The sequence below is a fragment of the Megalopta genalis genome, chromosome 5 (genome assembly GCF_051020955.1).
Source record: "Megalopta genalis isolate 19385.01 chromosome 5, iyMegGena1_principal, whole genome shotgun sequence".
Taxonomy (NCBI): domain Eukaryota; kingdom Metazoa; phylum Arthropoda; class Insecta; order Hymenoptera; family Halictidae; genus Megalopta; species Megalopta genalis.
In genome coordinates, this window is record NC_135017.1 from 749,163 (window position 1) to 764,245 (window position 15,083).

The 15,083-nt window shown below is 30.1% G+C and overlaps 1 protein-coding gene and 1 long non-coding RNA gene across 3 annotated transcripts in view; one reads left to right on the plus strand and one right to left on the minus strand.

Annotated features, from left to right (window-relative positions):
• Positions 1–13,644, minus strand: part of mas (trypsin-like serine protease domain-containing protein masquerade) — a 52,716-nt gene extending 39,072 nt beyond the window's left edge. For both annotated transcript variants that reach the window (XM_033475225.2, XM_033475224.2), the window contains exon 1: positions 13,522–13,644. In XM_033475225.2, the coding sequence (XP_033331116.2) occupies positions 13,522–13,621 (100 nt within the window). In that variant the 5' untranslated portion in view covers positions 13,622–13,644. The remainder of the gene's footprint in view (positions 1–13,521) is intronic.
• LOC143259523 (uncharacterized) lies at positions 9,538–14,557 on the plus strand. The gene is made up of 2 exons (XR_013033496.1): positions 9,538–10,298; positions 13,529–14,557. It is a non-coding gene; the product is annotated as an uncharacterized LOC143259523 (long non-coding RNA).
• The last annotated feature ends 526 nt before the right edge of the window (positions 14,558–15,083 follow it).

Consider the following 15,083-nt stretch of genomic DNA (forward strand, 5'->3'; position numbering starts at 1 on the left):
TTACGTCTCACAGTGGTACATTTCTATCGAAAACCTGACCAAATATTATTTTCTGACGATCGATCCAAACTTGATTACTTTGAATATTTTTACTCGTTTTCGATGATGAAGTAACAGATTTTTTCATTTTGAATGAACAAGGCTTTTGGTAAGCGGAATATTTTTCGCGATTTTAAAATCATCGATTTCTATGTTCTTTGTATTCAAGATCGCGCGAAGCTTATAGCGTTATAAGTCATTGGATGGATCTTGAGCCCTGTTATATCTTACATAAAAAAATGCACAACTTTTGCTTGAAACATTTTTTTGTAATATGATGTTCTTAAATGAAATAAAATACCATTCAGAATTGTAAAAGTAATTGCGTCAGTTTGTTTTTTTACATCACGTGTCTACAAGATATTTTACAATCTCAACTTAAATGGGACACCCTATATATATTTCAATATATTCCCCGTATATATTTCCCTATAAAATTAAAAATGTAGCACGGTTTAGCAATTGAATCGTTTACGTTATCAAAAAATGTTTTCATTCTTAGATTAAATTAGTTTTACAGTTTATTACTAAATATTACATTTAATATAAATGTTTTGTATTAACTACATAATAAATTCTTCGTAAAAAATTTTCGTATTACCTAAAATATAGTAAACTTCTAGAACGTATGAGGCAATTGTCTCGGCAACGAATTTTTTTAAAAACAGTAGCGGCTCTCGATTTGAGAACTTTAACTCGAATTATTATTGTTTATAACACTCGATAACTTCAATTCTGACTAGAAAAATACTGAATACAAAAATTTAACAGCTTCGAGAAGGAAATGCAACAAATCCTATTTATTTTATATTTATGTGACATTTTAAAAGTCTATTTTATTTGAAAGTCATTTTGCTTTATTCAAATAGAAATCAACCTTTTTATTCATGAATGTTTATCCTACAATAAAAGAAGACATTTTTGTATTGATCATTTATTGTCATTCTTAAAATAAATAATATTAAGTTAATTAAAGTAAATAATATAATATATATTATTACAGTAAATGATATTTGAGCTCAAGGTCATTTAAAGGTTATCGATTGATATTATAGACTGTAGGTTCCTGACATCGGCTACAATACTATAGAATGACACATACTCTGCACCGTTTAAAAGAGGCAATGTAACTTTGACATGTCATCAAAGGATGCACTTTTCAGTGCTGGGTAATATTTATAGAAAAAATATTTGAGATACTATTTCAAATTCTTCTTAAATTTTTCACGATTCAAATAAAATAGTATTTTAAAGAGGAAATTAAATTTCAGGAAATGAAATATTTTATTTTGATAATTCTCATAGTTAAAGCATGAAATAAATATTTTATTTTGATAATGTAAAACGTAAACTAAAATAGTTCATTTTGATAATCTAAAAAGCTAATACGTGAAAATAAATATTTTATTTTGGTGATCCAAAAAGCTAATACATAAAAATAAGTATTTCATTTTGAAATATTTTTTATCTTATTAACATAAAGCATAAAATAGAATATCTCACGTAGTTCTTAACCTGAAAATAAATTATGAAAATTCGTTCGTTTTAGATTACCAAAATAATTATGTTTTAAACTATCGTATTTTATGATAATAAATTAAATAACTAAAATATTCAGAACTATGACACAAAAATTTGCAGTGTTTTTCAAATAAAATACTATTTACAATATTACCTCAACAATTTTTGACAATGAATGAAATATTCTATCTATAAAAGTACATTCTTTCGAGTAAATAAAATATTTTATTTTCAAAAATGTACAGGGTGGTTCACCAAAATAAGGCCACCTAAATATGTCCTCTAATTGCGGGGGTACAAAAAAATTGTTTATGCTATTTCAATGGTTTGGAAAAACCATCGTATTACAACAAAAACTTTTTTCTAAGGTAATTTTTTTTAGAAGTTTTCAAGGTCATCGATGTTTTTTTGCGTATAATTGTATAATTTTTTTATTGCATCGTGTAACTGATGTAAAAATATGTTTAGTTACGTATATTACATGACTTTGAAATGACCTTCGAGATGAAAAATTAAATGGAAACGACAAATTTTAGTCTATCGAGATTTTAGACGTCGTTCGGGAATCTGTAAGTATAAATAATCATGTTTACTATCACACTACAAATGACTTCTGACACCGCAGAAATCTGATCATTCTCAATCAATTCGTCAGTTTATCGATATTATCGTTCACGATGAGTTATTCAATTCAAGAGAAAATTGATATGATTCTGAATTATGGGAAAAGTGATCAGTGTATAAGGCAAGCTGTTCGATTGTACCGAGAGAAATTTCCTGAACGGAATTGTCCATTGCGTAGTACATATGGAAAGATAGTCAAACCTTTTTTTGAAAGTGGCAGTGTCAATACGAAGAAACATATGCGAACCAATAGTGTTACGAACGAATTAAATACGAAATTTGTTATGGAAAAAGTTGCTGAAAATCCGCATGTTAGTACACGACAATTGGAACGGATAACTACTATTTCCAAAATAAGCATAGTACGAATATTTCATAAAGAAAAATTTCATCCGTATCTATCATGTGTCTCTCTATCAGGATCTTCATTTACAAGACTTTGAAAATCGCCTGAATTTTTGTCGGTATTGTTTACAGTAGTTTAAACGCGATGAATCGTTTCATGAGAGTATGTATGTTGTTTTCCGATGAGGCATCTTTCACCAATCATGGTCAATTAAACTTGAGAAACATGCATCATTAGTCATTGGAAAATCCGCATTTCCATTTAATTTTTGATCTCGAAGGTCATTTCAAAGTCGTATAATGTTCATAACAAAACATATTTTTATATCATTTACACGATGCAATAAAAAATATAAATAGATAGTTAAATTTAAATAGATACTTTTGGAATATTTTTTACTTGAGTGAATTCAATTAAACTACACAGCCCATGGTGATTGCGGCTAAAATATATTCTAAATTTGACTGTTCCTCACGGAGCAAAAGAAAATTCCTATAATCTGATGTATTGTTTTTAATATTTCGTTTGGTCAATATTTCCATAAAACTACCTGATGTTTTATTGAGAACTTATAATTATTCCATAACAATGAAAAAATAGTGCATGAATATCATTTCAGGATTAATAAAAGAAATCATGTACACGATTACATTCATAGATATAATATTTATTTGTATAAAAATGTGAAATGTATTTTACCCGAAAGCAATGTCACGATTAACAAAATTTTTTTTCTCTATTTCTTAATCAATATTTAGTACAATTGCCATTTTTTGGAATAACGTCAAAATTCTATTAGACATTAATGGAATCAAATTTCGAAAAGTTTCTGCTTATTTATGTAACACCGCATTTGCTCACAGTCCAGTCATTAGCAAGCACATACATAGTATGCCATTTAACAGTCACTCAGCTGCAACCGCAGCACCGATCACATGAACGTACTGTTTACATTTTGTTGTTGTTACTGTTACACATTGCCAGTTCTCATTGAACGTAGTGTAAGTTAAACGTCAAAATGTAGAAAATATGATTGGTTCTAATATTGTTAAATTTTGAGCAACTCATTAATGCTCAAAATTTGATGACGTTTAAATATATTGAAATACTCGATATTCTGAATAACTTTTACTGTGAACATTGTAGCTATTATTATATTGAACCTCGAAAAAATGTTAGAACAAATATTGAAGAACTTAAGTAAGTAACTTAGACTTAATCCAGATTAGAAAACTATAAACTTGCGAACGTTATAAGTATAGGCTAGGTCTGGGTTAAGTTTTGAATATTTCTTTTAAAAAGTTCGCTGGTTATATACAGGGTGAGTCATCTAATTCTTTCACCTTAATTTTTCTTGTAAACTGCATATCGTATAAAAAAACGTTCCAAACAAAAATTGTTTGATATAACAAGAAGCATACACAACAACTTTTCCCTATTTACTTTTTTTATCAAAATATGAGGGCCACCTTGAGTTTTTTACCTATAATATGCAACATTTAATCATGTTACTCGAAATTTTATTAAATATAGAATAAACAATTATTAATGTGCAAGGGGCCAGAAATCAATGTTCTTCCAGATATTCTTTAGTTGATTTTGAATGCAAGAAATGTCAAAAATATTGCCCATTGCAATCGAACTAAGCGACATATATGTATCTTGATAAAAAAAAAAGGAAAACAGCGAAATAATAATTGTTTCCGTGTATGCTCCTCTTTATGCCGAAAAACATTTGTTTATACAATATGTAGTTTACAAGAAAAATTAATGTGAAAGAGTTGAATGACTCACTCTCTATATTGCTTACCTACACCTAAACCCAGATTCGGAAACTATTTTACGAACGTTATAAGCATAGGTTAGGTCTGCGTAGGTTTCAGTTAGGTGTTCCATATGCGTATTAAAAGTTCGCCCGTTATATAGACTGCATACCCAGACATAACCCAGACTCGAAAACTATTTTGCGAACGTTATAAGCATAGGTTAGGTCTGGGTTAGTAGAGTAGCGTTACTGTTTCCACGAATATCGTGGACATTAAGGCCGAGTGGCGGAGACATATGTATGTATGTAAGTACACACACACATAGCTTGTTTAAGATACAACAATATTAATTTCGGAAATATAATTTTTTAAATATTATTAAATAAAATTCCTCAGAGTACACACGTCCAGAATTCATTCATCGACCCAGAAAAATTGTATTATTAGCATTACTTATTTAAAATGAAAGAAATATTTGCAAAATTTGAGTTCATACAAAATTACGTGGATTCCACAAGTATGCCACAAGAAAATTTATCTTTTTACGATGCCCATACTTATTTCCATAGAACCATACTTCCGGTTTGTTTGCATTTTTAATAACTTTGAGTCATACAGTTCCGTTCTTGAAAATATGAATCATCATTATCATTTGATTAACTTTCCCACAAGTGAATGGTCATTATACTTTTAAAAGAACTTGAGCTTTTTCCATTATATTTTACCATACATATATCGTCAATTACCAAATTCAATTAACAAATGCTTTTGCATTGCAAACACTACAATAAAATTAAAATATATTATTATTTAGGGGCATTGATTAATTTTGCAATCAAATTATTAGATAAATTTCAATTATATACATATTTGTTTGCCTGAAGACCTCAATAAATTAGAAACACACAATTATAGAATTTACTATAACGAAGTGAAGAGTTTATTATTCTGCTTGTTATTATTATTATTACTGGAATTATACATTTGATTTAGTGTTTTCAATTTGTTTATATTTTCTGGCAGAGGAGTATAAATACATGTTCATTTGAAGTGAGTAATTTTGTTTGTTCATTTAACAGAGTTATCAATCAATATAATTTTTATTAATCATGTTTTTATTTATTGCTAATTAAAAATGTAGAAACATTATTGACGAAGCAAGTTAATCGTTGTAACGATTAACAACTTTAACTCAAATCAATTTATCAGTATATATCACAGTCAATTTATCAATTTATCAATATATTAATCATTTTTATTATTACAAATTTATGAAATCATTTCTACGAAATGCTAGTTTAATCGTAGTAACTATCAATAAACTTTTTTCTCTGTTGTTGTAATTCATTAAAATAAATTTCAAATATTTCAAATATTAGAGCTTAGAAATATTAGTCTATGTGATATTAAAACATTAATAAACGGTCTTAACTCAATATTTGTAATTGAATTTGTTGAATTACTAGATTGATATTTGCGGAGGCTTACAGGCTTCTTACAGAGACTAATAAACATTATTCAATAAGTATTCAATATTTATTCAAATTAACACAGAACCATATTAAAACTTTTAATAAATATTAAAACACGTTTTACTAATGATTATTTAGTGGCGTATTTCATACCTAAATGTAAATAGCTAACAAATAATTAATATTTATTAATATGAAAGCAACAGACACTTAATTACAGAAAATTCTTCCTAATTGGCGCTCAGCTTGGGAACAGAAATGGAAAATTTGGGAAGAGGAAAAAATCCAAAATTGTCCATTTTTGTGTACATGTTGAGCGTCAATTAGGTAGAATTTACTGTATACGAATTTATAGATACTCTGTATTTCTCTTTATCCAGAACCATTTCTGTGATGACCATAAAAAACCGAGTACAGAAAATTAAACAACATACATGCATCAAATAAAATAATTAAAGAGTTCAATTTGCTTGAAAACTGCCTACATACAATATTAAAATTTATCCATTCAATATTAAAATCTAAATAAGTAGATTTATTCACTAGTGTATAATAGCATCGAAATAAGAAGAACACGAATAATAATACAAAGAGGAAAAAGTACTCCGAGACACACAATGTGACGCTTGAGATTTCTTTACCAACAATAAACGATTACATTATTCAAGTGAATTATTTTAAGCGTAACAAGTGGAGTGAAAACATTAAGAGTTAAACGCTAAAGACCGAAAGCCGATGAAAGTTCGGTAAAAGTGATAAATACAGCCGAGCTATTTCCGACATGCGAGCAAACGAACTTGAGAAAATTCGCACGGAATCGTGTAGCCGCCATAGAGTTCCTAGCTGTGTTCATTTTGGCAGGCATAACGGCCCAAACAAACATAACGGTAGTTAATTAAACAGCTCGACTCCGTCGCGTAGCCGTGTTCGGTACGCATGCGTGCATGTTACACGTATGTGTAAGTACACGTGCCTCTTCTAACGTAATCGTTTTAGACCGTAGGCCAATGACAGCTGCAAATTTCATTTAGTATTCACCCGTGGTCCTTGATACACGCCACACGCTGTTCTATTTCGGAACATTTCACAAACGCTTCATTATTATTCAATCAATTTTGTATCCTTTATGGGACTAAGCATACACCTATGCTTCTTCCGTTTACGCTCGATCTTTTATTAGTACCGGCTTCGGTAATTGTTTCCTCTCCGATTTTAATGACCTTGAAATATGTTATCAAGATCAGTGTCTTCCGAACAACTTTACCCTATAAAATGTTGTCGCTGCTCGGTTTTCGTTCACGAAACTTATGCAACAAATTTTTTAAAAATTGCTTCAATGTTTTTAAGTTAGGATTCATTTTGAGTTAGATCTGGGTTTGGTTTAGTATATTCATTATGAATTTTGCACAGAACTAGATCACTGAAATTCTATTTATCTTTTAACAACATTTTGCACGTATTTCATGTTTCCTTTAAGTCGTCTAGTTCCGAACTTGCAAAAATTTGTTAACTCGCAGATACTTATGCAAAATAAAATTTTTTTGAACCAACTATATTGTTATTTTATGTAGCCATTTTTTTCATAAATGCGTAAAATTCTCAGTATAATTATAACTATTTCGAATTCAATGTGAGTCGAATCAGTATTTCACTTGAAATTCAATGAATTGTACATTCCTAGTACAACCGACTCCTCAACTGTTATTCAAGCCGGTCCGGCGTAGCATTCGAATCTATGGTACAAATACCAAAATTCAGACGATTCGATTTTGTTTCGCATGTTATACGTAATCAACAAGCACACCACCAAATTTCCTCCAACGGTATTATACATATTTTACATATTTTTCTCGAAACACGACTGCAATAGCACGAACACTCTTTCCTAGAAAAGGTTGATGTCCCAATTTCCGTGTCTAAGCCAATTTTTGCTTTGCTGAAACTGTCATTAAATACTATAATCTTCATTTAATGCACTAAAAAAGTATTTCGATTTTTCAGACATTTTTGATTTTAAACATATTTTATTGCATAATAAAAATTGGTAATTTATTAATGTTTTGAATGAAATAAAAAATGGTGTGTTTCTGACCATAATTCAGTTCCCTTTCAGGAGCTCTGCACATGATTCCGTACCCTTTATTTCCGTGCCCCATATTTCTGTGTCTGTCCATACTTCTGTGCCCTCTATTTCGATCTTATAAGTATTTTCTGTAGTTACTGTGCTTCTTTCAATAACGTTCCTGATCTGTTTTTCTTTTCTCATAATATTGTTTCGAATGAAAATGAGTTTAGATTAGATTACACGGTCTAATACAATAGAGCACTGAAATACGGACATGTTCAAAAATCTAATCCTTTTTATGAAATTATATTAAAAATATAAAAATATGCATTATTAGTGTTTTTTTATCGTTGTTAGTTCTAAGTGAAACTTTCAACTCTTAGGACATAATATGCGTTTTGTACGACGTAAATCACATAATTAATTTACACGAAAATCTTCGAGAAACGTTTCTTACGATTTTTGACTAGACATACTACATAAAATCTTCAGCACTTCTGAGTTGAATAATGTTGAATAATGTGATCAAATGAAAAACTTGAGTAAAGTTTATTACGTTTTAACATATGAAAAATGTAATACCCCTCCTTGAGTCTTACATGTTGATAGATAAACATAATTTAAAAAAAAATAGATAAACAAGTATTAACTTTTCTTTTTCTATACCTTTTTAATCCGAAGGCACGGAAACTAAGCCATCTATGTATGTATAGATGCGAATGGTGCAATGAATTAAGTATCATAAATTCTACGAAGCACTTTTAAATTTCGCCAACATACAATTTTACACGATACAATAATTTAGTTCTCCCTAAATTAATTAATACTATTTTTATCGAGAGACAACATTTCAAATTTTAATTTACAATTATTTTTGAAATTTAATATCTTTTCTTCAATTGAGTTTGGTAAATATGCATTTTGTGGAATCACCTTTGATTCCAATGATCTTGAAATATGTATATTATCAAGGTCATCATTCTAAATAATTTTTTCCTATACATTTAGAGTGAATGAAACTTGTATATTTTGAATGAGATATAGTTTAATATAAAAGTTGATACGCCATTATGTGCTTCTTTTGAAATTATGAAACTTTTGTATTTAACAATTTTCCAAATAATAGTTTTCCTGCTTCGGACCTAATATATACCTAATCTAAACCTAATCCAGACTTAACTGAATGAAGTAACAATGATGTAATAACTTTTTTGTTTCGACACAGATGTTGATTTGTTTCTAATCCAGACCTAACTGAATAAAATAGTAATAGTGTAATATAATAGTCTTTTTGTTTCGGACCTAACCTAAATGTAACTCAGATCTGATACTAACCTAACTGAAGAAAATAGCAAAAACATGATAGTTTTTTTTAAAAAACAATCTAAAACATGCCTATTAGCTTGAATTTCTAAAACATGAATTTCCTAACCTAATTGCATCTTTCTCTGTTTAGCTCTTTTCTTGCGAACATTTTAAAAACCGAAAGAGACTTATTATATGGGGTGAATTTTATAAAAAATTGTTAAACACAAAAGTTATACGATTTTAAAGTAACCAAATAATAACGCATCAACTTTTATATTTAAAAACTTTTCATAAAACGCATAATGTAAAAATTTTCCGAGGTGTGCAAGTTACATGGCTCACCCTGTATGTATACGAAGAGGAACTATTGACAACAGATTTCAATGATCTTGAAATCTGAGATGGTTCTCCTAAACTAGACATTAAGCAAACAATTTTAAATCTCTATTTAAATGTTAAATTTTCAACTACCTCTAAAACACAGACGTCTTCATAATGAAAACTAACGTCGAAGTTTGTATTTGTATTTATACTTTCATGCGTTTGGTTGTATTATGTGTTGTATTTGTAAATCTACATACTCTTGAGAAGCTAAATAAATTTACAAGGGTTTGAGAATAAATAAACAAACGTGTAAAATGGGAATGGTGTATAACACTGCATATGAGGTGAGCTGAAAGATGAGGGAGTGGAGGTCCTCCGTTAGAGGACTCGTCAGCGACCACGCAACGTGATCAACCCAATTTATTCCGTTGCTAATGGTTTAATTTGAAACTTTTTGAGCTAAAATAACATGGTTTAAGGAGAGCTTTAAGACGATTGTATCAAATTTTTTGTTAGCCCTCTTTTTCCCCCCGGTGTTGTCAAGGTCGCCTTAAGTTTTTTATAGGTCAACTTAAACCTCTTCTTAATCCATGTAATTTTAGTGCACCGACATTTTGAAAAATGGAAGCAGCAATGATTTTTTAATTAGGTGTGTTGAAATTCTTAATATCGCCACACGGTTTTCAAGTTCAGCAACGGCCTTCTCGCCAGCGCGGTGGCGGCAGCGGCAGCGGCAGTGGCAGTGGCAATAGCAATGGCAATGGCAGTGGCAGTGGCAGTGGACTTGGACTCGAGCGTCATCCGCATTGCGTTGCGCGTTGTGCGAATCCTAAGTAAGTGGGACAGTCGCATCCTTCCAGATACTACACTACCTATCCAGTACTACTATCTACTGCTTGTGTACAAGCGTGCACAGCGTACGTTCGCGCACGCCAATTTCTATTTCTCGAAACCTCCTCGACTCTACGAACTAATTTTATTTACGGCTGCTTCCCACTACCTTCTAATTACTCCGCTTCAACAACTGATTGATTATTACGAACACCTCTCGGTATTCAATTTTATGCATCTGCTCGAGAAATTAAAAATGCACCAATATATTGAGGCATAAACGATACAGACTCGAAAGTTTTTCGAATTAGCTAATAGGTACTTAATAGTGCATAAATTATTTAATGAATATTTGAGAATCGAAGATAAATAAATAACTTCTGGGTGTCCAAGAAACACTTGAATGTAAAATTTCTGTGTTAAGATATTTCAGAAGAAGTGGTTTGATTTAGAAAATAATTTTCAATTAAAATTTTAAAGAAGTCCTTTGGTCCGTTTGCTAAAAATAATGTTAATTTCAAATTTGAATAGGTGTCTTTCGCGACCCGTTTGTTAAAGGTGTTGTTGATTAATTTGTTCCTGAGCGATTGCGGCGTGTAAAATTATGTGCCGATAAGAAAGTAAAGAGTAACTTAATGGTGTATAAATTGTTTAATGGATATTTAAACATCGGAGATGAATAATCAATTTGTACTGGAATTTCGATTTTCTGTGTTTAACAGAAAATAACTAAAGAAAAAACCTTAAATACAGGATGTCTCGCATTTTTCCGTACAAGTAGAAATAACATTAAAGTGTTGTATAATAAAAAGTACATAAATGATTGGTTAAGGTTATATTGAATAATGACAAAAATAAGAAATGTGAAATATACGATAACGCTAACGTCCGAGAGTCAAATTAATTGCAAAAATCAATATCGCCTGCGAAGAGATAAGACAAAATCGCAATCAACTGAAATCAACAATAAATTCAATAACTCGTCGAACTCGATAAATTCAATAAATTCAATAATTCGATGTCAAATTTATGTCAACAAAGACGGACTTCACTTTGAAATGGAAATATAAGTACTATATTTAGCAACGTTTAAATCATATTTTGTACTCTTATCATAAATTCTTAACAAAGAATTTATTATGTTATATAACATTTTAGTCTTATTTTTAGTTATAGGACACACTGTTGATGTACAGAAAAATGCGTGACACCCTGTATAAAATTACTGCCTCAACTTTGTATTTACCGTCAGTGTAACCATAATAAACCTTAATAGTTCTTCAGTTCCTCAATAATCATTACAAATCAAAGGTAAATGATTTTACTCGATAAACAAAAACGGTTAAATATAAAATTGTCTTGTAAATAAAATATCGTGTTAAGTTAATGTTTACTTAATAATTTGAATCAATAATAAATAATTCAGGATATCCTAATAAATTTATTAGCAGGAATAGAACACTTAAATAACAATATCAGTTGTTCTTTTGCAAATTTGTAAGAAATGTGTCTCAGAAACTAATAAATATTTATGATTCAATCAAACATCGGTAGCATTGTACGTAACAATTACGAATTTAAATATTTTTATAGCCTTTTCAGCTGATTAAGTTAATGCAGTTCCAATATTGTCATTGTAGTATTAATTTCTAAGTACGCATGCTGGTAAAAAATGTTTTTCATTATATGTACTAACATTTAGAAGATTATTGTAACGAGTTTAAATTCAATTAATTTTTTAATTACACCAATGTGTTGCACTTAAATGCCGATTGAAAGGTTATATTTTTTATAGTTTTTATATCTAAATTGTAAGATTTCGTACAAGTAAAAATTGTTTAAATTGCGAGAAACAAAAATTAAATAATAATTTCTTTGTTCTCTCGGTATTTTATATTTAGAATGCGAATTTTATACGATTTTTGTAGAGATTTGTATATTGAAATAGTTGAAATATAAAACAGCAAAAGCATCAGTACAATCTATAAATATTGTTCTATTAAAACCTAAAAATTTAATTTATTAAATTTATTTAAAACCTGTTCAAATGTTTAAATAAAATGATCCGTAACATGATCCGATACTGATTTTTAGGAGATTATTATAATTTCAAAATTTCTTCTGATTTTTAGAAAATTATCATAATAAACTGTCTACGAGTATTTATACAAAATCCGAATTTTCTTCTTTTAATTATTTAAATATATTTATAAATTATTTTAAAGTTTTCGAAAATATTTAAAAATTTTGGAAATTATTTTATAATAATTTGAAGATAACTTTGCAATAGTCTTAAATTCTTTTGAAGTTATGCATAAAATTCAGAATTGGACTAAAAATTTCAATTAGCTTTCCCCTTCCAAACTACAATTATTTGCAATTAATTATAATTTTCGCAGCAAATTCTTTATGAAAATGACAACAACGAAACGCTGTTATGTAAAAAAATGACGTAAAAAATAATCGAATTTAGGGGCAGAATCCGGTTTGCCGACTTCAAGTATATGATTCTTCGATAGCACAGATAGGTATTACATTCTCGAAATTACAAGGTACTAGCATAAACTCGAAGTAATTACACATGTATATACAGGTCACGAAACACATTGCGCGTGGCGCAAATAAATATGCCCCTACTGAAAACTTTGAACGCGTTTTCAAACACCTCCTCAGAGTTATTTGAGAAGAATTGAAAAAAAAAGTATTGGAACGATCAATTTAAAAATATAATAGTAATTTAAGAAACAGTTCTTTTATGGTTTTACCTACAGACAGAGTGTTACATATTTGTTGCCAAAGGTTTTGGAAACGATTCGTATGAAAAATAATCTTTAAGAATGAACTGAAACTCGTTTGGAATTTGTTATGCCAGATAAACTACGGGACAATTTCATTCCAGCAGGAACTGCATTTGTGAAATAAGTCAATGACGTGACGGAAGTATATCAAAAGCATATACAAATTTTCAGATTAACATTATTTTTACAGAAGTAAAAGGTCGAAAGACAGCTATTAAAGTTTTAATATAAAATTTTCCAAAAAGAGGAAAAGTATCTTCTTCTACAATGATTATATGTATGAATTAATTCAATAAAAATAGGTATATGCAGTATATTGATAAAATCTCTGTTAAAAAGACGATGTCTTTTATGTAAAAAAAAAAGAAAAGAAAATTAAGCGCTTCTGTTAACGGAATGACGAGCGACAAGGATAAGGATTATTTACCTGACAGGAAGCTACCAGTCAAAGAATCGTCGTCTTGAGCAATGGATCCCGTAAGTAGGAGAAAAAGGACGATGGCCCCGGGGGCTGTTCGCAGTATCATCTTCGGCAGCCTCCCACGTTCGTTCCCGGTTCACTGTCTCCGTTCCCTCTCGATCAATTTTAAGCGGCGGCCACGAAACAGCCCGACGAAGAGGAGGAACAACAACAGCAACAACAACAACAACAACAACAACAATAACAGTAACAACAAGAAGAACGAAGAGGAGAGGAGAAGGAAGGCGCGCCGTGTGGTTTATCCAAAATGTGTCCGACAGGTTCGAGCACGTGCGTGTCAAACTACTTCACCGCGAGAGTTCGGCAGCCACGGTATTATGCGAGCCCGCATCGCCTGCTTGGCTTGTTTGACTGACTGACTGACTAACTGGGGAGGTACCGGGGCCCACTTGTGGGTCAGGGTGCGGGCCCCCTCTTTTACGCTTCGCCCGGAAAAAGGAGAGAAAAGAACGAACCCGGAGAAGTAGAGAGAACTACACACATCGTCCGACCTCGCCGGGAATCAGTCAAACCGAGGGGGAGGGCTGGCTGGTATGAATATTCGATACATACCGGGAAACATAACCTATTGCCTCTATTTTCGCTAGATTTACCAGATAAAAATTTCTAGTTTTACGTGTGAAGCATCGTATTCAGCTGAAAAATTGTTATATTCTGCCCTGTCAATGTTACCATAGCATTAATCTCTTGCACCGTTTTTTATGTATGATTATAATCGTTTATATTTGTGTTTATAAGTTTTATCTAAATTGTTTCATAATTTCTGTATGTTACCATTGCCTCTAACTGGGGAACTATTCTATTCTTTGGTTGCAATATTATTTTAGATATTAGTGTACTGTACATGTTTATATATACTTATAATTGTTAGCGTCTAAACTTACAATTTTTATCTAAACCACGCGAATTTCTGTAGACAAATGATAATAGGAATGTGTAATTACTGTATTTTAGTTTAAAAAAAAACTGATATATTTTGCTATATTATTACCATTATTACCATACGAATCCATTTTACACTCTGATGTCAATGTTATTTTGGATACTAATCTACCACACGTCCTGTATATTAATACCTATATTTTTAATTTTTATTTAAAGTAATAATCACTAGATTTACTACACTTATCTAAACAAAATTAGTATTTATATATATATTGGCAGTGTCCAAATTACAAATCCATTTATTTAATCTATATGTTACTCTACGTTATAAAATTTAATAAATTTTATTGTACGACATTATGTAGAAATTTTTACAAGAAAATAAGAATAACAAATTAGAGCCACTACATTTATTGTACTTGAATACAAATATTTATGTTTGTGATCTTCAACTACATTTATTATATTACATAGTTTTTCACTAAATCAACACTAAAGTGTTCAGTAACAATTGTTGCATATATATTTGTCGAAAAGAACGCTTAAAAAATATAATACAGGATAATTTTATAACAAAATAACCGAAGTAAATGAATATCGTGCAAGAATTTTTACGCTTCACT